Source organism: Acinonyx jubatus, chromosome A2 (genome assembly GCF_027475565.1).
Source record: "Acinonyx jubatus isolate Ajub_Pintada_27869175 chromosome A2, VMU_Ajub_asm_v1.0, whole genome shotgun sequence".
NCBI classification, from domain to species: domain Eukaryota; kingdom Metazoa; phylum Chordata; class Mammalia; order Carnivora; family Felidae; genus Acinonyx; species Acinonyx jubatus.
The window spans coordinates 27,765,799-27,793,559 of NC_069383.1; the positions used below are offsets into that span (position 1 = coordinate 27,765,799).

Sequence of the window (27,761 nt, forward strand, 5' to 3'; positions counted from 1 at the left end):
GACAACTCCCACACTTAAAATTCTTTAGTGGTGGGGTGCCTGGGTGGCTCAGTCAGTTAAGTGTCCGACTTGTGATTTTGGCTCAGGTCACTATCTCACAGTTCGTGAGTTCAAGCCCCTCATCAGTTTCTGTGCTGCCGGCCCAGAGCCTGTTGGGATTCTCTCTCTCCCTCTCTTTCTCTCTCTCTCTGCCCTTCCCCTGCTCATGCATGCTCTCGCTTTCTCTCTGTCTCTCAAAATAAATAAAATTTAAAATATTTTTTAAAATAAATAAGAATTTAATAAAAGGACACTTTTAAAAATTCTTTCGTGGTTCCCCATTGGCTTTTATTTAATACATAATTAGTGGGTCCCTACTAAGTCCCAGCTACTGTTCACCAGAGGAAAGTAGACAAAACAGCTGCCCTCATGATGCTTACATTATAGGGAGGTGATGGAGAGTAAAAACAGATAAATGTAGCATACTGTGATAGGTAGGCATGGAAAAACAGGGCAGGTTAAGAAGTCTGGGAGTGTCTTCCTTGTAAAGTCCAAACTTTCGTTTGGCAGACAAAGGCTTTCACCATTTGGTCATCATCTACTGTATGCCACGGTAAAAACTACACTCAGTCTTTCCGAAGTTCTTTTTGTCTTGTGCCCCCCCTCTAACCGTTCTTCAGTCTTCTGAGTAGTGGACACATCATTTCTTTCATGACATCCTTGAATTTTTCCTCTGGCACCTCCAAATTCTTATTTGTATGCCAGAGCATGCTGAACTTCCATAATAGCATTTATCACAGACTGTGTTGTCATTTCCCACTGTCAATATCTGTCTTCTTCAAATAGATGACAAACTCACTGATGCAAGAGCCATGCTATTTCACCTTAAATCTGTGACACTTAATACCAAGACTGGCAGGGAGTAAACATTCAGTAAATACTTCATGAAGGATGGGAATGCATGCTCAGATGAAATAAGGCCATTTAAGCACACAAGATTATCAAAGACCATCATGAATGAAAGAAAATAAGGCTATTGTTTATACTTGTACTGAATACCTATTAAACCATGTACCAAGTTGACAGGATAATCACTGTTTAAAGGTTACCTTTTTATAAAGCATAACTCGAACAAACTGTCAAGATGAAATGGCTAAAATCCGTAGTTCTGTGCTTGAGACAGACAAATACACTTAAGATATTACATTTTAAAAGATAAAGTTTATTACCAGGGCACCTGGGTAGTTCAGTCGGTTAAGCGCCCGACTGTGATTTAGGCTCAAGTCATGATCTCCCCGTTTGTGAGTTCGAGCCCCATATTGGGCTCTGTCCTGACAGTGTGAAGCCTGCTTGGGATCGTCTCTTTCTCCCTCTCTCACTGCCTTCCTGTGCTCTGTCTCTCAAAATAAATAAATAAAAACTTTTTAAAAAGATAGGTTATTACCATAATAATTTCTTGACATGTTTATTACAAATTACAAACTACTTATAAAGACATTCATTTGCAGTGAATTGGCGTTATTTAAATCTTCACTTGTCTCAGTGGAAAACTGGCCTCTAAGTGCTATAGGCCTTACATTCAGTCTTTGATAGATTGAGCCAAGAATATAGCAGATACCTGTTACTTCTACATATACACTCTCTGTATGTAAGATATTTGCTATAGATTCATGGCAATTAGAAGATACAAAGTTGGGGGGCACCTGGGTGTCTCAATCGGTTAAGCATCCGACTTCGGCTCAGGTAATACTCTCACAGTCCGTGAGTTCGAGTCCCGCATCGGGCTCTGTGCTGACGGCTCAGAGCCCAGAGCCTGCTTTGGATCCTCTGTCTCCGTCCCTCTCTGCCCCTCCCCTACTCATGCTCTGTCTCTCTGTCTCTCTGTCTCTCTGTCTCTCTCTCTCTGTCAAAAGTAAATGAACACTAAAAAAAAAAATAATAATACAAAGTTGGATATCATCTTACAAAACAAATTCTCTGTAACATTAATAACCAATATTCTATTTTGATTTTCAAAATCAAAATGTGATATCAATGGATTTAGAAGTAACACTATCTTGACTACAATTTTGTAAATTAAAGGTGCTAGCCAACATATCCTTTGTTTAGCAATTAATAATAATCACAAGTTCAATTTAATCATGAAAAAAGCAATCTGTGCTCATAAAACCAAAATACTATCTTGGCCATGAGTTTTGATTCACATTTTAAATATAGATTTTCCAGTATATAGGCATTATCACTTGCCCAAAAAAAATAATCTAAGCTAGCTAAACTACTAAATATAAAAATGTGAGGGGCATCTGGGTGGCTCAGTTGGTTAAGCATCTGACTTTAGCTCAGGTCATGATCTCACAGTTTGTGGGTTCAAGCCCTGCACCAGACTCTGTGCTGCCAGCTCAGAGCCTGGAGCCTGCTTTGGATTCTGTGTCTCCCTCTCTCTCTGCCTCTCACCATCTCTCTCTCAAAAATGACTAATATTAAAAAATTAAAATATATATGTATATAAATGTGAAATATATTAAAACAATGTATGTAGATAGAAAATTTAATAAGCACTGAACTTGTACTTGAAGAGGTTGTTTATTTTTGTTTTGTTCTGTTTTGAATGTATACAATCTAATAGCCCACTTGGGTGGTTTTGGAGTCGGCTCTAGTTTCTCTAGCTAGAAATCTGGCTTTGCGGCACCTACTGAGATCTTGACCAGGAACACACGGAGATGCTGTGGAAGGTAGGATGGAGGATAAGATATTGCCGAGAGTGTCATGTTTCTTCCACCTGGAATGGTAATTGCTGGGTTCTGCATTTAGAAATGCATCTATACAGATATCTTCAGCCATACATACTTTAACGGTATGAATCTTAGTCATATCAGCTCTCTCCTTACAGTTGACATTGGCATAACAAAGGCAATAAAATTTGTTGGAAAATTCCTGCAGGTCTTCAAGTGTGGGTTTCCCATGTACTGTGTAGTTTCCACTTTTCTCAAGTTGAATAGTAAAACTGACTGGGTTCAGGTGAAGATAGTCGCTTGAATTCCAATTTTTCCTTGCACACACTCCTCGCTCCTGGCAAAGCACTTGGTTACACATTTTGGCTGCTAGGGTGACATTGATTAAGTAAGGATTCAATGTATTCTTCATGTAACTGTCAAGCTCTGTGCAAGATTGCTGTAAAATTATAAGAAGGTTAGAATATCAAGGGACAAGTTAGCTCAGACGTGGATTAATTCACTGTGTAAGCGGTTTCTAAGGAAACATGATAAAACAAGACCCAGCAAGAGGTAGGAAATAGTTTATCTTTTTTACCCTCTCGAGCAAGCTTATGCCAACTGTTTTTGTACGTTTGTAGGTAAGTTTCACGTGCCATTTCATGTCGCTGAATAACTGACCGGTCGAACCTTAACTTTAACCTAGCCTTGGACTTCTTCAATAATTCAGAAACTAATGGGGCAGGATGGCAGAGCAAGTGGTCAGAAAATGGTCTCTGAGGCCCCTCTTCCCTGACTGGTCACAGTTCTATTAATTTCTAGCTGTATGACCTCGGGACTCTCTCAAGCTTTCTAAGTCTTAGTTGCCTATCAATTAACAAGTCAATTAACCTGGCTATGCTTCAGCTTCATCATTTGTAAAATAAGGATAATTATAGCAGGTACCTCATATGGTTGTTGTGAAGATGGAAACATACAATGTATATAAAAGTGGTTAGCATGAGGCCCAGTATATGTCATTGGTTAGCCCTGAATAAATTATAAATAAATATAATAAGATTCATATTTGTGGGACAAGTTTAAACAGAATGAGAAAGAGAGGTTTCTCAACTACTAACTCAAAACAACTAAACAGCTTCAACTGAGTATACTTTATATTAAATGTTACGGGTGAATTATGACAGCTCTTTTACAAATATACGTATTTGTCAGAGCACGCGTGATGAGTAATGAACATGATTCATCTCGAGACTGGTGCGTTCTAAAACTGGGACACTGTCTTTTTAAAAACACAGAAGATAGTCACTTTCTTTCATGATCCGCAGTTTCATCGAGTGAGCTGGCTATGCCAGTCCCCAGCAGACCAAAGGAAGTGGTGGTGGTAGGTCAGAAGGCGAGTCGAAGAATCTTGGCAGCTTCCATTTGATCTATTTCTCGTTATCTGCCTTGAGATGATGCCATAGATGGTAGGAAGAATAGGGTCTTCCAAGAATGTCTATACCCTATTGCCCTGGATACTGTGATTATTACCATACATGACAAAAGGAACATTACAGATGTGACTCACAGATAGGCGTATGAACCTTGAGGGGCACCTGGGTGGCTCATTAGGTTAGGTGTCCGGCTTTGGCTTAGGTCATGATCTCACGGTTTGTGAGTTCAAGCCCCTTGTGAGCTCTCTGTTGTCAGCACAGAGCCCACTTTGGATCCTCTGTCTCCCTCTTTCTTTGCTCCTCCCCTGCTCATGTGCTCACTCTCTCCTTCTCTCCTCTCCTTCTCTCTCTCTCTCTCAAAAATAAACATTAAGAAAAAAAAGAGGGGCGCATGGGTGGCTCAGTCGGTTGGGCGGCCGACTTCGGCTCAGGTCATGATGTCGCGGTCCGTGAGTTCGGGTCCCACGTCAGGCTCTGTGCTGACGGCTCGGAGCCTGGAGCCTGTTTCAGATTCTTTGTCTCCCTCTCTCTGACCCTCCCCCGTTCATGCTCTGTCTCAAAAATAAATAAACGTTAAAAAAAATTTAAAAAAAAAGAATAGAAAAAAAGAGTATGGACCTCAAGATGGAGAGACTATCCCGAGTTATCTGGATGGGCTCAATCTAATCAATGAGTCCTTAAAAATGTAGAAAATATTCCAGTGGGGATTAAAAAAATGAGATGGAAGAAAGAACAAATTCCAAGGTAAAGGAGACTCAACCCAGCATTGCTGGCTCTGCAGATAGAGGACAGGGTCAAGAGCTAAAGAATGTAGTGGCCTCTAGAAATGACCCTTAGCCATAGCCAGCCAGAAATAGACATCTCCTTGCTGCAACCATGAGGAAATGAATTCTACCAACAGCCCCAATGAGCAAGTGAGGCTCCTCCCCTAGAAAGGAATGCAACCCTACGAACATTTGGATTTTAGCCCCTTCAGATCCATGCTGGACTTTTGACCTATAGAACTGTAGCATAATAATTCTCTCTTGTTTAAACCAAGCGTGTTGTCACTATTATGGCAGCAATAGAAAACCTCTTCTTAATCCTAGTTTTGCATGGTGTTTAGAATAAAATTCAACTTCTTCCAACTTATATACAGCCTGATGTGAGGTAACCCTTCCTTCCTCTCGAGCGCCCCTCCCTTACCCACTCTGCCTTAGGCATACTAGTTGTTTCATAAGCATGGCACATTTGTTTCAAACTGCACTTACTTGTCCCCCCTGCTTGGAGTGCTCTTTCCTCTAATGTTTAGCACGGTCACTTAATCTTGTTGATCAGACCACAGCTTTAATTGAAACTCAGGCACCTTTCCTCTACTTACATCTATTTTAATTCTGTGCATAGTACTTATCACATCAAATATTTTTCTTGTTTGTGTATGGTTTCTATCCCTCCAACTTTAATATAAGCTCCATGATTGCAGACACTTTGTCAAAATTCTTCAACACTGTATCCCCAGGGCCAAGATATAGGAGAATTTACAGAGTTCAGAAAACGGTCTGGGTGACCACAGAGACCAGAGCTGGGCAAAAAGAGGAGTGAAGGATGAGAACGGTTTGAGAATCATTTGCGCACACAAGATGTAGTCTTTGGAAGGATCTAAAACTGGCTTTCTAAAAGATAGGACCTGGTTTTTAGAGTTTGTCAATATCCATGGTGCAAACACATATACCATGGCCAATTTTAAGCTATCAACCTGAAATCACTGAGTGAAGAATTGGGAATCAAGCATACAGAATGGAAGTATGGTGAGGAGAAGCACACTGGTACATACCTTTTCTGCTTATACAGATGCAACAGATGTATATAACCTCAACAGGATGGATGATAACAAAGTGAAGTACGTAACTGATACATTTTGAGTATTTGTTACTTTTGTTTTTAATGTAATTAATTTCATTCTAAGTCTTTATAATTTAATTTTTAATAAAGATTGTGTTTAACAATCAGTTCACAAAATTTCTGAATATTTAACAATCAGGTCTCACGAGCTGGGACCAGTAGGAGCTGCCTGGCACACCACTGGATCTAACAAAATGGAATAGAAGGAAACAGTTTGCTTACATCGAATAACAATCGTTTTAAGTCACTTTTAGTCATTAAACCTGCAATTACCAGTTTCTCCAGTTGCCAGTGAATCAGAGGAAATAAGACGAGTAATCCATGATTCTATTGATTACAAATGGCATAGAAAAAAAGCGGAAGTAATGATAGAACTAACATTCAGAAGCATTCAAAATAATCATAAATTGGGGAAAGTAGCAGAAATACATAAAACAAAGTCCACAGGGGATAATGTCAAGGCAGTGTCATTAGGTAAAAATAACCATATTTAAGTTGAAGAACTGTCCCTGTATGACTAAAACTGAAGATGATCTGACAGTCATGTAGAACAATGTAAATCTAATATTAAAGTGCAATAAAAAAAAACAGGGGTGACAATTAAATAGTATGTCACACCATACTAATAATTGGGGAATGCCTGATTCATTCCTCATCGGATTAAGGGTGGAGTTCTCAGTTCTTAAAAAAAAAAAAAATGGAAGTAGTATGGAGAATTTATAAGTGATTCCATCATAGAATTAATAAGATCCTTGAGAAAAGAGTTTATAGGTTTCAGAAACAGTGACTGAAAATTACAACATATTCGGGAAAATTACAATTTTTAAATAATTTTCTGACATGAACTATTTGCAACAGGGACATATACCTTTCTCCAAACTTATATTTTATGTTATTTCTCTTTATGGGTGATCAAGTCAGAGATAACAGAGTTCTACCACGTAGGTAGAAGGGCTCAGATTACCTTGAAAGATTCTCATAAAGGTGACTACTATTGAGTACTTTTATAAATGAAGTAACAATATAACGAGTCTATCTGAAGGACAAAAGATCAAAAGGTCTCTTCTGGTCTTAGAGTGCCGTATAAAGTCTCTTCTCTGTAGATCCTAGGAGAAGACCCTGGGCCGTGAACTTCATGGGATGTTCTCCCTGGCACCTACATGGCTAGTATTTCCACATCTGTTAGAGAAGAAAAAGTTCAGCTCCAATTCAGCAGTATCCAGGCGACAGCTTTACTCTTGTTTTGACTCAAGAGGATTGAAGAGGTGGGGGAGAAAGACCTGCTACAGAGAATTAAACGAAGTTGAAAATAAAGGAAGCAGGAAAAGGATTAGGTGATGACAGTTAAAGGCTTTTTGAACTAAAGAAATGCATTAGGAGAAAATGAATACAATTCATCTATAGTGAACAAAAATAGACATGTTTTTCCTAATGGACCAAGTTTTACTCAGAATTTTACCTAAAATAGACGATACTAAATATAACCTGTGGAAAATAAGACTTCCTTTTCCTCTCCCTTAGAGGAGTTTTGAACAATTTGGTAATATTTCTAAAAAGTAATTCCCAATTGCCTATGCACCCTCTTGCCACTCCCGGCTCTTTCCTCCCTGCCCAACCCCCACCAAACCATTCTTACTAAAGTCCTTCCTATCTCAGAGGCAACTCCTTCAAGCCAAAAGCCTGGGAGTCATCTTAACCACTTCTCTTATCTATCCTTGTCACCTGATCCCTCAGTCAGTCCTCTCTGTTCTACTGTTAGGTTATATTTAAAACACATGCCAGCACCTGTGGTGCAAGCCATCAACAACCTGCTCTCCCTTCTCCCTCTCCTGCCCCGCTACCATCAATCTTCAACTCAGCTAAGTAAGAAATGTTTGCCAGAGATTGCAACTCTTCTGCTCAAACCTCCTAGTGGCTTTCCATCTCAGAGTAAAAGCCATATGGTGGCCTAGGAAGCCCTATATCCAACGCTCTGCCTCTCACTTGACCACACCTCTTACCTCTGTCTTCCTTGCTCACTGCACTCCAGTCACACTGACCTCCTGGGTCTTCCTTGGCAAGCACATTCCAGCCTGAAGGTTATTGCACTTACCACCCCCAGGCATCCAGAGACTTGGTCCCTGATTTCCATCAGATCTCTGCTCCAACAGCACCTCATCAGACTGCCCCATAACGCCATTTTATCTCTCTGTATCCTGCCTACACTGCTTCATTGCTCTTTATGTTTATCACTACCTGATGTATCCTCTCTATGTTGTATATCCACTTGTGAGGATGCAACTCCATGGTGAAGGGAGTTTGCTTCGTTCTCTACTATATTTTTAGCACCTAAACAATTATCTGGCATTAATCATAAGAGATGTTCAATAACACAAGGGTCAGCAAAAGTATTCTGTAAAGGGACAGACAGTAAATATTTCGGCGTTTTGAATGATACAGTCTCTGCCATAGCTCTTCAATTATTTATTGGCACTGCAAAAGCAGCCATAACACCTAAACTAAGGAGCATGACTACGTTCTAATAAAACTTTACTGATAACACACTAAAATTTAAATCTTGCATAATTTTCATCTCTTATAAATACTGTTCCTTTGGGGCTTTTTTCCCCCATCCATTTAAAAAGGTAAAAATCAGGGGTGTCTGGGTGGCTCAGTTAAGTGTCCAACTTCAGCTTAGATCATGATCTCACTGTTTGTGGGTCCTGAGCTGTCAGCACAGAGCCTGGAGCCTGTTTCAAATTCTGTGTCTCCATCTCTCTCTGCCCCTCCCCATTCATGCTCTGTCTCTCTCTCTCTCTCTCTCTCTCTCTCAAAAATAAACATTTAAAAAATTAATAATGATGGGGGGAGCACTCAGGTGGCTCAGTCGGTTGAACATCCAACTTCAGCCCAGGTCATGATCTCATGGTTTGTGAGCTCAAGCCCTATGTCGAGCTCTGTGCAGACAGCTCAGAGTCTGGAGCCTGCTTCAGATTCTGTGTCTCCCTCTCTCTCTGCCCCTCTCCTGCTTGCACTCTGTCTCTATCAAAAAATAAACATTAAAAAATTTTTTTTAATTAATAATGGGGATAGATGGTGGAGCAGCATGGAGACCCTGAGACTGTCTTGTCCCTGAAATACAGCCAGATCAGCACCAAACCATTTTGAACACCTAGGAAATTGATCTGAGGATTAATACAAAAAATTGCATAACTTGAGCCACAGAACTTGACAAAAAGAGAAAAATATTTTTTTACTTTATTTTTTATTTAAAAATTTTTTATTCCATTTCATTCTCTTTATTTCATTTTATTTTATTATATAAATTTTTAATTTTTAAATTTTTTCTTACCTTTTCTTCCTTTTCTTTCCCTTTTTTCTCTATTCTATCAAGATTTTTTCAATAAGCAGACCAAAACTCACCCAGAATCTAGTTTCCTTTATTTGATTTTTTTGTTTTGTTTTTAATTATTTAATTTTAATTTTATTTTATTTTTTCCTTCCTCCAAAATGACAAAATGAAGGAATTTACCCCACAAGAAAGACAAGGAAGAAATGAGAGCCAGGGACTTAATCAACACAGATATAAGCAAGATATCTGAACTAGAATTTAGAACCATGATAATAAGAATACTAGCTAGGGTTGAAAAAAAGCATAGACTCCCCTTCTGTGGAGATAAATAAAATCTAGTCGGGACAAAATTAAAAATGCTATAACCGAGATACAATCTCAAATGGATGCCACAACAACAAAGATGGACTAAGCAGAGCAGTGAATCATAGATTTACAAGATAGAATTATGGAGAATAAAGAAGTAGGAAAAAAGAGGGAAACAAGGGCAAAAGATCACGATACAAAACTTAGAGAACTCAGTGACTTATTAAAAAGGAATAACATCTGAATCATAGGAATCACAAAAGATAAAGAGAGAGGAAAAAGGGCAGAAGGTTTATGTGAACAAATTATAGTAGAAAACTTTCCTAATCTGGGGAAGAACACAGACATCAAAATCCAAGAAGCACAGAGAACTCCCATTAGATTCAACAAAAACTGACCATCACCAAGGCATATCACAGTCAAATTCACAAAATACACAGACAAGGAAAGAATTATGAACAGTTGGGGGGGGGGGGAACACCTTAACCTATAAGGGAAGACAGATCAGGTGTGCATCAGACCTATCCACAGAAACTTGCAATCCAGAAAGGAATGTCAAGATATATTCAACAAGCTGAATTGGAAAAGTATGCAGCCAAGAATATTTCCTTTATCCTTTATCCAGGAAGGCTGTCACTCAAAACAGAAGGAGAGATAAAGAGTTTCCCAGACAAACAAAAACTAAAGGGGTTCATGATCACTCAACCAGCCCTGCAAGAAATTTTAAGGGGGATGCTTTGCGTGGAGAAAAGACAAAACAAAACAAAAAAGACCAAAATCAACAAAGACTAGAAAGGACCAGAGAACATCACCAGAAACACCAACTCAACAGGCAACACAATGGCTTTCAGTACTCACTCTGTCAATGGACTAAACGGTCCAATCAAAAGACACAGGATATTAGAATGGATAAGAAAACAAGACCCATCTATATGCTGCTTACAAGAGACTCATTTTAGACCTAAAGACACCTGCAGATTGAAACTAAGGGGATGGAGAACCATCTATTACGCTAATGGTCGTCAAAAGAAAGCTGGAGTAGCCATACTTCTATGAGACCAACTAGGTTTTAAAATAAAGACTGACAAGAGATGAAGAAGGGCATTTTATCATAATTAAGGGGTCTATTCACCAAAAAGATCTAATAATTGTAAATATTTATGCCCCCAATGGAAAGCACCCAAATATGTAAATCAATTAATCATAAACATAAAGAAACTCATTGTTAATAATACCATAATAGTAGAGGCCTTCAACATCCCACTTATAGCAACAGACAGATCATCTAAGCATAAAATCAACAATGAAACTCTGAATGACTCTGAATGACACACTGGACTGGATGGACTTAACAGATATATTCAGGACATTCCATAATAAAGAACAAAATGCTTATTCATCTCGAGTGCACATGGAACATTCTCCAGAATAGACACATAGTGGGTCACAAATCAGCCCTCAACAAGTACAAAAAGATTGAGATCATACCTTGCATATTTTCAGAACACAATGCTTTGAAACTCGAAAGCAACCACAGGAAAAAATTTGGAAAGACCATGAATACTTGGAGATTAAAGAACATCCTACTAAAGAATGAATGGGTTAACCAAGAAATTAAAGAGGAAATTTAAAAGTACATGGAAGCCAATGAAAATGAAAACATGACAGCCCAAAACCTCTGGGATGTAGCAAAGGCAGTCATAAGAGGGAAGTATATAGCAATCCAGGCCTTCCTAAAATAGGAAGAAAGGTCTCAAATATACAAACTAACCTTACACCTAAAAGAGCTGGAAAAATAACAGCAAATAAATCCCAAAACCAGCAGAAGAAGGGAAATAATAAAGATTAGAGCAGAAATCAATGATATCGAAAAACAAAATTAAACAAAACAATAGAATAGATCAATGAAACTAGGAGCTGGTTCTTTGAAAGAATTAACAAAATTGATAAACCACTAGCCAGTATGATCAAAAAGAAAAAGGAAAGGACCCAAATAAATAAAATCACACAGGAAAGAGGAGAGATCACAACCAACACTGCAGAAATACAAACAATAACAAAAGAATATTATGTGCAATTATATGTAGGCAAATACATAGGCAAATAAATTAGGCAATCTGGGAGAAACAGACAATTTCCTAGAAACATAAACTACCAAAACTGAAACAGGAATAAATAGAAAATTTGAGCTGACCCATAGCCAGTAAAGAAATTGAATCAGTAATCAAAAATCTCCCAACAGGGGCACCTGGGTGGCTCAGTAGGTTGAGCATCTGACTTCAGCTCAGGTGATGATCTCGCAGTTTGTGAGATCAAGCCCCGTGTCAGGCTCTGTGCTGACAGCTCAGAGCCTGGAGCCTGCTTCGGATTCTGTGTCTCCTTCTCTCTCTGCCCCTCCCCCACTTGTGCTTTGTCTCTCTCTATCAAAAATAAATAAATGTATAAAAAAAATTTTTTTTAATCTCCCAACAAACAAGAGTCCAGAGCTGGATGGCTTTCCAGGGGAATTGTACCAAACATTTAAAGAAGAGTTAACACCTATTCTTTTGAAGATTTTCCAAAAAATAGAAATGGAAGAAAAACTTCCAGACCCATTCTATGAGACCAGCATTATCTTGATTCCAAAACCAGACAAAGATCCCACTAAAAAGGGGAACTACAAACCAATTTCCAGGATGAACATGGATTCGACAATTCCCAACAATATACTAGCAAACCAGATCCAACAATACATTAATCGAATGGGATTTATTCCTAGGATGCGGGGCTGGTTCAATATCCACAAATCAATCAATGCAATACATCACATTAATTAAAGAAAGGATAAGAACCTCATGATCCTCTCAATAGATGCTGAAAAAAGCACTTGACATAATACAGCAACCTTTCTTGATAAAAAGCCTCAAGAAAGTATGGCTAGAAGGATCATACCTCAAGATCATAAAGGCCATATATGAAAGACCCATTGCTAATATCATCCTCAATGGGGAAAAACCGAGAGCTTTCCTCCTAAGGTCAGAAACATGACAAGGATGTCCACTCTCACCACTGTTATTCAACACAATGTTGGAAGTCCTAGCTTCAGCAATCAGATAACACAAAGAAATAAAAGTCATCCAAATCGGCCAGGAGGAAGTCCAACTTTCACTCTTTGCAGATGACATGATATTGCATGTGGAAAACCCAAAAGACTCCACCAAAAAACTGCTAGAACTGATACATGAATTCAGCAAAGTTGCAGGATATAAAATCAATGTACAAAAATAGGTTGCATTTCTATGCGCCAATAATGAAGCAACAGAAAGAGAAATCAAGGAATCAATACCATTTACAATTGCCCCAAAAAACAAAAAATACTTAGGAACAAACCTAACCAAAGGGGTGAAAAATCTATACACTGAAAACTGTACAAAGCTTATGAAAGAAATCGAAGAAGACACCAAAAATGGAATACGTTCCATGCTCATGGATTGGAAAAACAAATATTGTTAAAATGCTGATACTACCCAAAACAATCTACATATTCAATGCCATCCCTATCAAAATAACACCAGCATTCTTCACAGAGCTAGAACAAACAATCCTAAAATTTGTATGGAACCAGAAAAGACCCTGATAGCCAAAGCAATCCTGAAAAAGGAAACTAAGCTGGAGGTATCACAATTCTGGACTTCAAGATGTATTACAAAGCTGTAATCATCAAGACAGTATGGTATGGCACAAGAACAGACACAAATATCAATGGAACAGAATAGAGAACCCATAAATGGACCAACAACTGTATAGCCAACTAATCTTTGACAAAACAAGAAAGAATACCCGATGGAAAAAAGGGTCTCTTTAGCAAATGGTGTTGGGAAAACAGGACAGCGACATGCAGAAGAATGAACCTGGACCACTTTCTTACACCATACACAAAAATAAACTCAAAATGAATGAAAGACCTAAATGTAATACAGGAAGCCATCAAAATCCTAGAGGAGAAAACAGGCAACAACCTCTTTGACCTTGGCCACAGCAACTTCTTACTTGACATGTCTCCAGAGGCAAGGGAAACAAAAGCAAAAAAATGAACTATTGGGACCTCATCAAGAGAAAAACTTCTGCACAACGAAGGAAACAATCAGCAAAACTAAAAGGCAACTGACAGAATGGGAGAAGATATTTGCAAATGACATGCCAGACAAAGGGTTAGTATCCAAAAATCTATAAGGAACTTACAAACTCAACATCCAAAAACCAAATAATCCAGTGAAGAAATGGGCAAAAGACATGAATAGACAATTTTCCAAAGAAGACATCCAGATGGCTAACAGACACATGAAAAAATGCTCAACATCACCCATCATCAGGGAAATACAAATCAAAACCACAATGAGATACCACCTCACACCTGTCAGCATGGCTAAAATGAACAACTCAGGCAACAACAGATGTTGGGGAGAATGCAGAGAAAGAGGAACTATTTTGCAATGCTGGTAGGAATACAAACTGGTGCAAAACTCTGGAAAACAGTATGGAGGTTCCTCAAAATATTAAAAATAGAACTATTCTCTTACCTAGTAATTTCACTATTGGGTATTTATCCAAAGGATACAGGAGTGCTCTTTCAAAGGGGCACATGCACCCCAATGTTTATAGCACCACTATCAACAATGCCCAAAGTATGGAAAGAGCCCAAATGTCCATCAACTAATGAATGGATAAAGAGGAGTGGTGTATATATATACAATGGAATATTATTTGGCAATCAAAAAGAATGAAATCTTGCCATTTGCAACAATGTGGATGGAGTGAGAGTGTATTATGCTAAGCGAAATAAGTTAGAGAAAGACAAGTATCATATTTCAGTCATATGTGGAATTTAAGATACAAAACAGATTAACATAAGGGAAGGGAAGCAAAAATAATATAAAAACAGGGAAACAAACCATAAGAGACTCTTCAATACAAAGAACAAACTGAGCGTTGCTGGAGGGGGTGTTGAGTGGGGGAGTGGGCTAAATGGGCAATAGGCATTAAGGAGGACACTTGTTGAGATGAGTACGAGGTGTTACATGAATCACTAAATTCTATTCCTAAAATCATTATTACACTATATGTTAACTAACTTGGATTTAAATTTTAAAAAATAAATGATAAGAAAAGGAAAATATAGTTGAGTGTAAAGAAAAACATTTAAGTCACCTCAGGGCGCCTGGGTGGCTCAGTCAGTTGAGCTACCAACTTCAGCTCCGGTCATGATCTCACGGTTTGTGAGTTTGAGCCCTGCGTCGGGCTCTGTGCTGACAGCTCGGAGCCTGGAGCCTGCTTCTGATTCTGTGTCTTCCTCTCTCTCTGCCCCTCCCCCACTCATGCTCTGTCTCTCTCTGTCTCAGAAATAAATAAGCATTAAAAAAAATATATATATAATATATATATATATATATTATATATATATATATATTTAAGTCACCTATGCTTTTAAACATTTTGCTTCCTGTATCTTCACACTTTTCTCTTTGCGGGGCATGGAAACATTTTCTTTCTATTAAATTTTGCATAGTCTTCAGAAAAAAAATAATAAAAATAAAAAGGTAAAAATCATTCTTGGCCCTTGAGCTGTACAAAAGCAAGTACTAGGTCAGAGTTGGTCCATGGTCATCATCTGCTGACCCCTGTAATAAACTGCCATTGAATGACTAAATGAGGAAGTAAAGTAAGTGCCTAATAAACTGGAATGAATGAATGAATGAATGAACTGACTATTCTTTCATTGACTAGTTCACAGGTTTTTTTGAGGAGAGAGATGTCACAGTACAATGCAGAAAAACACACTATGTCAGAAAACTGAGACTGTAGTCCTGTTTTTGCTACTTACTAGGCAGATAGCCTAGAGAACTTGAATAAATGTCACTGAATTTCTGTTTCCTCACTGGAAAACAGGTACAATACTTTCTGCCATATAACGTAACCACACAAATGAAGGATAGTTTGATGCAACCAGTATTAATTGAGCACCCATTACTATGTGCCAAGCATAGTACTGATTTCATTATTCAGTACCACCACGATTCTCAAGAACATTAGAAGTAGAAATGTTTTCATCTATTTCCTATCAATTAAACTTACCACATTTTGGCTGAAATTGAGACTTCCCCATATTATCATTCCAGAGACACCCAGAGAAACAGTTTCACCGATTGTATTCACGAGGTCACCCTGGCAAAGTGACAGAAAGAGTTAACAGATAGAAATAAAATAGAAATGTTATGCATAGGACAATAACATCAAAGCTAAGAATTCTGACTCAATAACAATAATTTAAATATTTTCCCACTATTTATTTCTATCTTTCATGCCACCACTGCCCTACTATAACAAAAATAGATTTTTCTGTTATTATTTTAATTGCTTCTATTGACAAAAGGGCAGACCCATGAAATAAAAAGAAAGGGAACTGAATTACTACATTGTCTGTGCTATCTAGTTTTTTCATTGTTGCTAAGATATTATATGATTACACTAAAATGAAATATATTCTCATTTTGCATTCACATAATAATGCAGAACTACCACCTGTGTGCATATTCCCAAAGGATATTTAAAGCCAAATTTCACTCCCTTCAAAAATAATGTTGAATTCCCTAAACGCCATTTGTGAACACTGATTCATAGCCCTTACACCTTGATTTACTCACCTCAGAAAGATATTTTAAATCCAAGTCAGTAAAAACTGGACGGGTATAGACAAAAACCGGAAGTGGCTGTTTAGCACTGGATACTTTAGAAACCCGAATGGCTTCCTGAACACGATTACGGACAAAGAGAGAGGCATTTGGAGAAGATTTTAATTTGCTATTCAAATAAATGGATGGGAAAAGGGCCGTGCTTTCATTCCACAACCAGTTGAGCTCATCATTTCTTTTATATTCTACATCAGGGCAACTTCCATTGTAACTGGGGTTTTTAATATTATGATTGTAACAATCAGGAAAAAGATAGTAACCCCATAAATAATTTGGCCGAAGGGATTTTCCCAATTTTAAAGTCTTTAGCATGAAACACTTTCCTGCATTTTCAAAATCTACTTTGGCTCTCTCGGCTGCTTCTGTGTCATTAAGTTGTACATGTTGATGCTGAACCAATTCAATAGACAGACGCTTGTAAATATCTTTAGGTTTCCAGTTTCTTGCCCAGATAGGCCTCCAGTTTTCCCAGTCAATGACAGCCAAGCCCACACCTTCTGTTTCTATGTAATGGGAAATGTCATTCTTGGCTTTGTGCAAGTGCTTTTGTAGGGATCCCAACTGAGGGATTCCTCCGTGTATACTTTGGCCAGTCTTTTCACTTATGTGAGGATAGTAACCAAGTCTATCAGCATAAAATAATGTAATGGCTTGTCCAGTGGCACTTTTTAGGGGGCTTCCTGTTATAGAGAAAAGGCTCAGATCTAGCTGCACATTAAACTGTGTAGCACAACGTTCAGTTGGGACATTCCAGCCCCAGAGGAAAGAAATATTTGGGATTAAAGGGGGTGCTGTGAAATCCTGAGTCAAGCAACACGGAATCAGAAGGAAGGTAAACACTGCCTGTGTTGCTCCACTGGACTCCACAAAGCTAAAGAAGATACGCTTGAACATGAGCATTCCCATTGCAGAGATGAATGACTATGAAAATTTCTTCCTACGCAGTTTGGCTTATCCAATATTTCATGAAAGATATAAGCACAGAAAAGAGATAGTGGAATGAAGCCACATTGATGGATAAAGACGTATAATGATCATGTTACTTTTAAATATTACTCTTCTTGCTTCGTGTTTCAAGAATGTTTTGCAAGTTGTTTCATCTATAACTGAAAAAAAAAGAAAATATAGAATATATTGTTACCTGATGTTTCTGTATCAGAGACTATAAACTTTACCAAGCTCTTAACATTAAGTGCAGGAGTTTAATTCAATTTTTGAAGATGGAGGGCTCTTGTGTTTGAGTCAATAAAGTTACTTTCTCTTCTGTAGGATACAAGTCCTGTAATAGCTAACATTCGTCTCATCTTCCCTGATCATTACTGAGCCTACAGAGAAGTGAATGTGGCTGTTTTTATTTTGCCTTCCCACTTGTGCAGAATGCTGTGTCAAGCAATGTCTTAGCGAAAGCCTGTTAAATAAAAATTAATTTCAGTTGAACTTCTCACTTGGGTTTGTTATTTCTTGAAAGACCACTTTATAGTGGCAGGTCAAAAATTGAAAACAACCTTTCATTGAATCATGAGATTTCTTTCTTTTTTTTTTTTTTTTCCTGAAGGGGGGCAGGTAGAGTCACTTCTGCCAGAAGTAATAGATCAAAAGTGTGCTTGAAACTATTGAATTAACCAAAATCTCTTACTGAGGAACAAATTTAAGTGTTATTTGGAATAGTGCTCCATCATATCTCAAAGTAAATTGAATAGAGGAGGAGTTAAGATGGTGGGGAAATAGGGGGGCTGGGATTTCCTCTCAAACGCAGTTGTATTGAGGTCAGATCACTTGGAACACCCAGAAAATCAATCTGTGGAGTGGCAGAAGGATCTCCACAGGTGTTGGGAGACAGCTTGGTGGGATCGAGGTGTATGTGAACAAGGGGAGATAAAAAGGTGTAGGCATGGAGTGGAGGACCTCCTTCTGTGGAGAGAAAAAGGGAGAGGAAGACAGAAACTATGGAATTGCATTATTGTGTTAGGACAAGAGAAAGTAAATTGAGTAAAAGGTTAAATAAAAGACGTACATATTCATAGACATCTGTGTACACACACACACAATTTATGTATGGGTACAAAAATATGTAAATTTTTTTATGAAACAAATTTAACTCTTCTTCATACATCTCTGGACAAAGCCTAGGGGCACAGAACTGGAGAAGACCTGGGTTAGCATCTAGAAAACATCTCTCATTTAGAGCATCTAGTAGGGACGTAACACGGGAATCTCATCTCCCTAGAAAAATCTTACCCGACTTAACTCCAGATAATTAGCATCTCTCCACTAGTATGTATAAGGCTTGTTCTCAATTTATACTTGTGAGATTGCTTCTCAAGTGTCCTACTTGCTCATTGTCTGAATAGTTGCCCTATTAAAGCACTCCTGCTAAGCCTTTGATATCCCCCTAATTCCTAACAGTGATATTTACCCAGAAGTCCTTTCATAGGCCAACCCCCAAACTTGTCTTCAGTAGTGTCCAGGCCAGAAGCCTGTTGGTTTTAATGTCTTCCTAAAGCATTGGCAAGTCTTTAACATTCCTTTAAAAAATCATTTTGTCTTAGAATAAATTTAAAAGCTCAAGATTTGACTACTCCCCAAATCCTATTTAATTAATTCTTATTCTTGCTGTAAAGAAATTTTATCACTGGAACACATGCTAGCTAAACCTTTGAACTAGGAATGTTTTATCTGAGAATTAGTCCAAAATTATTTTGTAATGAAAACTATGTAGGTAGGTACAGACACTTACAGTGTATTATTAACCACTATGTATTGTGGCATTTGTGACATGAGAAAATATTGAAAGCAACTTCAATCCCCAATGATGAGATGCTTAAATAAATATGGGATTTTTTTAAATTTTTTAATGTTTATTTTTGAGAGAGAGAGAGAGAGAGAGCTCAAGCAGGGGAAGGGCAGAGAGAGAGGGAGACCCAGAATCCGAAGCAGGCTCCAGGCTCTGAGCTGTCAGCACAGAGCCCAACACAAGGCTCCAAGTCACAAGCTATGAGATCATGACCTGAGCCAAAGTTGGACGCTTAACCGACTGAGCCACCAAGGCGCCCCTACATATTTTTGATCTTCTAACTTTCTTTCATTCAACTACCATATAGTTTTTCAAATAAAAACTGGGAGAGAAAAAAATTTAATGCCAGAGTCTTGCCAGAACAGATTTGAAGCTCAGCTTCTCTTTAGTGGAAAGAGAAAAAGAACCATCCTCCTTCTTACTGTTTATTCGCTAGGATGCTTGTTCAAAGGGTTCTTGTTTTACTTTTTGAAGGACTTAGTAGTTGGAATTTTTGAGGTAAGGAGAAGAAAGTCACAGACAGAAAAAATCAAACAAAACAGCTACATTTCTTGGCTTAATTGTAAGATCTGCTCTTCTACAACAAATGCTTTATTTCCAGAACAAATGCTTTGTTTCTAGAAAATCATAACTAATAGATGTAGAAGTCAGTCACAGGGTTGTCTTTGGACACCTCTTGTCTGATATTCTTATTTATTTTTTTTTAGTAGGCTACAAGCCCAACTCGGGTCTTAAACTCATGACACTGAGACCAGGACCTGAGCTGAGGTCAAGAGCCGGACATTTAACTGACTGAGCCACTCAGACAGCCCAAAAACTGAATTTGGATACAATTCTCTTACTATTAAAATTATTATAGATTTTGAATATAAATTATTATTATAAATATAAAGGTGAAAAGTCAGAAATGTGGACAAATACTGATAAAGCCAAGATTATACCTTTGGTGAAAGCAAATGAGAACTGAAGGGAGGGGAAAAGAAGGAGAGCCCCACGGTTTAAGATGTCTTTCCACGGCACCTCCTCACTCCCCATTACCCTACTGTCCCCAGAACAACTGAACATGACACATGCATTGTGACAATACTCATCAAATAGCCCCTGGCCTCAGGATGCTAAAGGTAACTTTAACGTATCCAAATTACCTCCATAAATACTTTGGAAATCATTCTTTAACGTGAAAAGTACAAAGCAAAACTTCGAGTTAGCTCCCAGCCCCAAATTTATTCTTTTTGGAGCCTTTGTATACTAATTACATTTCATAGGCTGTGTATCACTTCTGAAGTTCTACTTGGTCTCTAATTTCAACTCAAAGGCTGACTTGTACCTCCAGTTACAAGTTATACTAATCTAAGCTGAGTTCTGAGCAAACTTAAGAGACCAACATAACATCCCCCAAGCAGAAAAATCCACGTGCAGTTTTCTTCTCTTGCAGCAAAAATTTATTCATGCTTTCAGCAAAGAAAGGCGCCTTCAAGCAAGATTTTTTTTCCAGGAAATTTCTTACTAAGCTATGTTTAATAAATAACTTGGCCAGAAATAGATATGATGATTCACTTGATGAAACAAGAGAAGTTCATACTATTTTTGGAGGCATTCAATCAACTCCTTCTTCCCCTTTCCCTTTATTAGTATTAGTATTAGTGGTTTCAGTATTATCATTATTATTCTTGTCCTTTGGTTCCTTCTTCTACTTTTGTCTTCACTTTGTCAGTGTCTCCCACAGATAATTTTTGCACAGGCTGGAGCGCCTCAAGGCTAAAGAAATTACTCATTCTTGGGGCCCCTACCTGGCTCAGTTGGTGGAACACATGACTCTTGATCTTGGGGTTGTAAATTTGAGCATCACATTGGGTATAGAGATTACTTGACAATAAAATCTTCTAAAAAACAAAGAAAAAGAAATTGCTCATTCTTTTTTTAGTTTTTTTTTTTAATTTTTTTAATGTTTATTTATTTTTTGAGAGAGAGAAAGAGTGCAAGCAGGGGAGGGGCAGAGAGAAGGAGACAGAGGATCCAAAGCAGGCTTCAGGCTCTGAGCTGTCAGCACAGAGCCCGACATGGGGCCCGAACCCACGAACTGTGAGATCATGATCTGAGCTAGAAGTCGGATGGTTAACTGACTGGGCCGCCCAGGCGCCCCAGAAATTGCTCATTCCTAGTCCATGTATCCACTACTAAGCACTAAGTGTCAAACTACCTCTACTAAAGAGGTAGTTTTAAAAACAGGCACATTACAGAACTTCTAATTCTTTTTCACAGACACTTTATAGGGCTATGCAGTGGAAAGAAAAACAGACAACTTATTTTTGAAGCAAAATTTTAAAATTTTCCTCTGAAATGTCAGCAGGTCAGAAATTGCTCCAGAAAAACCTAAATACTCTTCAGTATTCAGCATGTTGGGTAAGAAAAAGGAACTCTTCACCCAGTCAATTAAGGAACGACTTAATCTCAGTGCACCTGGGTATCAGTCTGTTAAGCATCCGACTTCAGCTCAGGTCATGATCTTGTGGTTCATGGGTTCAAGCCCCACATCAGGCTCTATGCAGACAACTCAGATCCTGGAGCCTGCTTTGGATTCTGGCTCTCGCTCTCCCTCTGTCTCTCCCCTACTCATAATCTGTCTGTCTCCTCTCAAAAATAAATAAACCTTTAAAAAAGAAAGACTTGGGGCTCCTGGGTGGCTCAGTTGGTTAAGCATCTGATTTCAGCTCAGGTCATGATCTCACTGTTCATGAGTTCAAGCCCCACATCAGGCTCCAGGCTGACAGCTCAGAGCCTGGAGCCTGCTTCACATTCTGTGTCTCCCTCTCTCTCTGCTCCTCCCCTGCTCATGCTCTGTCTCTCATTCTCTCTCTCTCTCTCTCAAAAATTAATAAACATTAAAATTTTTTTTAAAAAAGGAAAGACTTAATGTTTTAAGATGTTGTGTGATGGAGGGAGGAGGACCTGTGTGTGTGTGTTGAATCCCAGAAAATTCAAGTGGCTTATAGCAACAAAAAGGATTGGTAAGGATGGAAAATTTATGTAAAAATGCCATAAATTTTTTATTAACATTTGAAATGAGTTTAAGAACCCAATGGTAAAACAAGTCCTAATTGCAATTGTTTTGACTGTTAAGCATTTGTTTGAATTAATGAAAGATTTCCCGTAGTCTAGTAGGGATGAAGAATGAACTGGTTTCAAGGAAGTACAGCATATACTGGAAAAGTAATTTCTCCTTACAAAATTAAAATGAATTAGAATTAATGTTTTCAAAGTGATAGAGAAAGCCATGTTTGACATTTGTTACTTATAGGAAAACACTAGTTTCCTGAAGCCTGCTCCCTTCCCGAGGGTAGGAAGGGAGAGGGGAGAAGAGTAAAAAAGAGAGCCAAATAAATAACAAAATCTCTCAAAAGCAGTTCCCCAAATCAAATTTTATTTAATTGATATAGTAAAACATAGAGATATAATTTATACATGTTCATTTTATGTGATAAAAGTTTGTCCTGTTGAGCCATGATATAATTAGAAAGTAATACATCTCAGAAGCCAGAAAACCACAGCATGATTAAACATGAATTCTAAATGTTGAAGCCTTAAGCAAGTTATATTGATATGTTATAAAAGATATTAATATTTCAGCTTTGAAGATGCAAGATAGCTTAATACCAAAAGTGTTTAATTGAAAATAAGAAAGTAATCCATCTTATTCTAAGAAGAAAATTCCTTTGGAAAGAACATGAATGGACCTATAATGACATTCTGTGTCCAAAATATCTTTGTAGACCCCAGAGACCTTATGAAAGAATGTACACAATGTACCCTTCATTGTAAGATTAGGTTGTTGTTCAAATTTCCAAGCCACTTAATTGATACTCAATAGATACATACATGAGTTCGTTAATTAAATAAATAAATTTGATATACTCTGAATTTCAATAAACTCAAAATTACAGCCAATGGGGACACTTTAAAATGAAGATGTTCAAACAAAAATCAAAATGTATCATCCAGAATTTACAAAGCCAGCAAAGAAAATACCAGAGCAGTAAGAGAAAGAGACCTCAGTATCGAACTGGACTCAATTCCAAATACAACAAGAAAAAGTGGGACTTTACAGCCATGGAGCAAAATGGGGGTGGGCGGGGGGGGGGGGGGGAGGGAGCAGTGGATGGAAAATTACTGAGGGAATATCTGGGGTAAGGGAAGATTTTGGCTAAACTGACGTAACAGGATTCTTGCTAAAGGCAGACCAGGGTGATCAGGCATCACCTGGAGGATAGTAGAAGCTAGGAGACCTAATCAGATATCCCAGGTGACCAGATGTGAAGGATGGGAATTCTTACTAAACTGACTTAACAGGATTCTTACTAGAACTAGATTCTACAGGGAAGGATGCAGAAACTCAGCAGCGTTTGAGACTTAGTCAAAAAGAGAGTTCAATGAGCATGATTATCATAGTCAATAGAGAATCTTTGTCAGTCCCCACTACTATGCATGCTTGATGAGTTAATCATTTAATTAAGTAAATGAACTCAACGTACTTGGAATTTCAGTAAATTCAAAATTATGGCTTATGGTACCACTTTAAAATGAAAATGTTCAAACAAAAAATGAAGCATAGCATCCAGAAGCCACAGAGTTCAAACATTACTCAGAAGACAATTATGTCTTCTATAGCCAAGCATGAGGCACTGACACACCCAGATATGACTGAAATTAAGTACTGGAATAATTGAATAAAGTCTTAAAGAGTCTCTAAATTCTAGAGGCTAGTTAAAAACACAATAGCTTCGCTAGAGATCCTCTCCGCAATGCCACTTGCCAAGCCCCAGACTGAGCTTGGTAATGCCTGACATGCCATCAACCCAATATCCCACCATCATAAACCTGGGACCAGCCCTAGTTCCCTGTAATTGCAGCGTCTCGGCTGCCTAGCAAAATAGGCAAAAGGCCTTAGTACCAATCAAGTCAAAGTTTGGAAGTACCAAGTACCTCTGTGATTACTGGTGACTCGCACAATGAAGTTCACAAAGGTATCCTAGCTGTAACGTGAGCTATGAGTTCACATTTGGTGAGTAACCAATGTTTCTCTTCCTGGACCAGCCAAATGACTTTTGGGTTTTATTTCTCTGAATTGTCAAAGTTATAGTTACTAAATCTACACATGGGATTATATCAAAGAACCAAGTGGCCACTATGGTCTAATACGATTTAGTATATACGTGCTGCCGAAGTGAGCGCTATAGTCTAATACAAACAGCTGACAGCTGTGCGGACAGCTCAGAGCCTGTTGCCTGCTTCTGGTTCTGTGTCTCCCTCTCTCTCTGTTCCTTCCCTGCTCACACTCTGTCTCTCGCTCTCTCAAAAGTAAATAAACATTAAAATTGTTTTTTAAAAAAGGAACAAGATACGAGCTCAGTTTCAGAAGACAATATGACAGTTATTTTCCTTCTTATCAATTTAAGATATTTGGCATCTAGTGAGATAGCAGGCTCCTAATAAAAACATTAAAATTTTTTTTTTAATTCATACATTAACTTTTAACTTTTTTCTTTCTATCTTAACAGAGTCTTTCGTCTGCCAATGGGACCAGAAGGCCAGTGACACCCACAGCTTAGGGATTAAGGAGCCCAGATCCAGAAAAAGGATTGAGACGTTGTTTCCGCTTTTAGCTCTATTATGCGAGAGCTGGAAGATTCACATTATTCAATCTTTAGGTATTAACTCTTGAAAGATACACTGGTAATACCTAGATCAATCTCACTCCCTATGAAGTACTTTTTACAAGAAGCTTATAAAATCTAGACTTGCATATTATTTCTGCTGGACTACCTATGTTATGAAATTTTGCTTATTATGGTTCATTTGCATTTACCCCAAACTATAAGAAACACAGCTGTAGTCAGGTGTGGAGACAGTTGTTTTTGACTTACAGCAACCAGAAAAGCCAGTATATATAATTAGATTAGGAGTATCGCTAGAAAAATTTAGGGATTGTGAATTCCTAGTCCTAGAATGCCAAAGAAATGTTTACTGTGGATATTGAAATTTTTTAGATGATACAGAGAAGTTTGGGGGTGTAACAGGACTCTACCACTCCTCGAAAGAATGTAAAAAATGACAGAAGGTAAGAGGAAGAGTCATAGCAGCAAAATTTACTTCAAATTTTAGAAACTCAGTGAAAGTTGTCCTTACAATGATATCGGCCCCTTATCTTCATCTATAGGTTGGGAGGCTGCTGCCACTTGGCCTCAGCGGAGATCACATGCTTCTAGTTCAAGGAAATAGGGAAGCTCAGATAACGCCTCCACACTGAGGCCACCTGTGGCCAAAGCATAATTACAAAAACGCACGGCAGAACAAAGGCTAAAACATCACCTAAGCAGCCCTGTGCATTTTAGGAGAGTAGTTGTGAACATGATTATCCAAGAAAGTGATGTTGGGTAAGCCTATTCCTCACATGTTTTTCCCAAAGTGCAGGCCACAGACTATTAGTAGGCCATAAAACTGATTTAACTGGTTGTAATAAGCACTTTTCTAAAAATAAATAAATAAGACTAGAGACTATAAAATAGTATAAATAAGACTATAAATAAATAAAACAGACTAGAGTGGAATGACTGGGGTAGGATAGAATAGGGCAGGTCAGAATAGGAATCACCAGAATACCATCATCACATGTAGAAGGATATTATTTTATGAAACGTTTTCCATCAGTTATATACTTACATATGTATACACTGGGTCTCAGTAGAAAATGTATTTTTTACTGTGGAATGGATCAAGCCACTCTGATAGCAAAAGCTCTGGAGTCTGACACACTTGGGTTTTGAATACCAAGAACAGACCCTTTCTTATTAAGTGGCCTTGGTCAAGTTCTCCGATCTCATTAATTTAATCTCTTCAGCAACCAGAAAAGAATCCAATCTGTCTGAAGACTCCTCAAAGAAACGTTTATAAATGACTAAACTACCATGAAGTCTCCCGTGTACATGTAAAAATATTAAATAAAGTTTGTATGTTTTTCTCCCGTTAATCTGTCTTTTGTCAGTTCAATTTATAGGCTCCAGGCACAGAATCTAACAGGGTAAAGGCAATTTCTTGTTCCTCCCTGAGACCTGACACATAGTAAATACCAAAAAAAAAAAAAAAAAGTAAGTTGTTCCTGTTATTAATATTATCCCTTGCCTCCACCCTCTTCTATATGAAAGGCAGGGAAAAGCATGACAAAAGGAGGCAAAGTCCAAGGTCTATTTAATGATTCATAGACCTTTCAACATGAAAGCTTCTCTAGGAAACTAAAAAAAAATTGTTTTTACTCTAAATATGTGAGCATTATGGAATTGTTCTGGTTGGTGGAAGTGAGACACTCAACAAATTCATACCACAGTGGAGCCACATCTGATGATGTGGCATGCCTTACCAATGGCATTCATCAGCACCCAGCACGTTCTGCGAGGGAACCTGCATGAGAAAGTCTCCCGGATCATGACTCTACCAGCAGATCAACTGGCCCTGGCCGTAACTGTGCCTTGCATGAATTCACCTGTGACTGCTTCTTGGCATCTTGTGGAGGAGTCCGCTTGGAAAGCAACCTATTCAAGCTCAGCCTTCAAACTCTTCCCTCAGCCTGATGGAAATATTTTTCTACCTTGTCAAATGTCATTTATCCGGACGGTTTAAATTGGATGAGTGGAATAAGTAAGTGACACAAGAATAAGTGACATTTAAAACAAAGAATAGCAAAACCAATTATTAGCGTAGAATTCAGACATCTCTACAACGTTTGCTGGTTATGCATCAGTTTGGCCAAACCAGCTAGCTCTGCTTCCACTTCACAGAAGAGGAGGAAGATCGGGTCCCAAAACTCAAAGAAGCAATAGTTAATTAACAAAATTATTAGTCAGCATCAAATTTCTTTTGGCTGTTAGCATGTTTGCTACATCTACGAGATACGAGTAATCATTAATAACCATTACTGCTGTTGTTATGAAAATAAACAAATACATCTAGTACATCACATATATCAAAATGTGTGACTGGTGCTATCCAAAAAGAAAAATTAGCTGCAAAGTCAACCTTGTAATGCCATTATAAGGATTCATTAATATTTATAGTTCTTTCTGTCCCCCTACACTAGTCCATAAAAACCTGAGCACATTTACCCTTGAAAATGAGAAGAGCAGGCAGCAGTTGTACTTGTCTCTTCACCGAGAACAGAGGAGAGCAGAAGTGCCCTAGGATTCTCACCTGAGACAAGGGAAACAGGAAATCAGAGTGACTGGCAAGGAAGGATCTGGCTACTTTATGACGGGATGGGAGTGTCCCTGAGACTCACCTCCTGGAAGACAGCACAAGAAAAAATGGAATTCTGAGAGAATGGGGAAAACAGAATTTCGGCATCAGAAATTCTGCTTCAGAATTTTTGAAGAGTTGTGACCAACTATGAGGTTGGGGGATGGGCCAAGTGTGAGGTCGGGGGATGGTGACAAGATCTTTAGGAAACCTACTCCTTTGCTAAAAAAAAAAACCAAACACACACAAAACAAACAGATAACGAGATAACTTCAAAGATTCAAAAAGAAACTTCCAAGGCATAGGTTCACTTGT

General features: G+C 38.2%; 1 protein-coding gene across 2 annotated transcripts; it reads right to left on the reverse strand.

The window, feature by feature from the left end:
- Window positions 1-362: 362 nt before the first annotated feature.
- SPAM1 (sperm adhesion molecule 1) lies at window positions 363-27,504 on the reverse strand. 2 transcript variants are annotated; one of them, XM_015067289.3, is made up of 4 exons: window positions 27,402-27,504; window positions 16,322-17,475; window positions 15,753-15,842; window positions 363-3,150 (listed from the first exon to the last, which is right to left on the reverse strand). In XM_015067289.3, exons 2-4 carry the CDS (start codon window positions 17,273-17,275, stop codon window positions 2,599-2,601), a joined length of 1,596 nt encoding a protein of 531 aa, XP_014922775.1. In that variant the 5' UTR covers window positions 17,276-17,475; window positions 27,402-27,504; the 3' UTR covers window positions 363-2,598. The 2 variants fall into 2 exon arrangements, with proteins under 2 accessions (XP_014922775.1, XP_014922774.1); XM_015067288.3 differs by having other exon boundaries at window positions 27,317-27,444.
- Window positions 27,505-27,761: the final 257 nt, after the last annotated feature.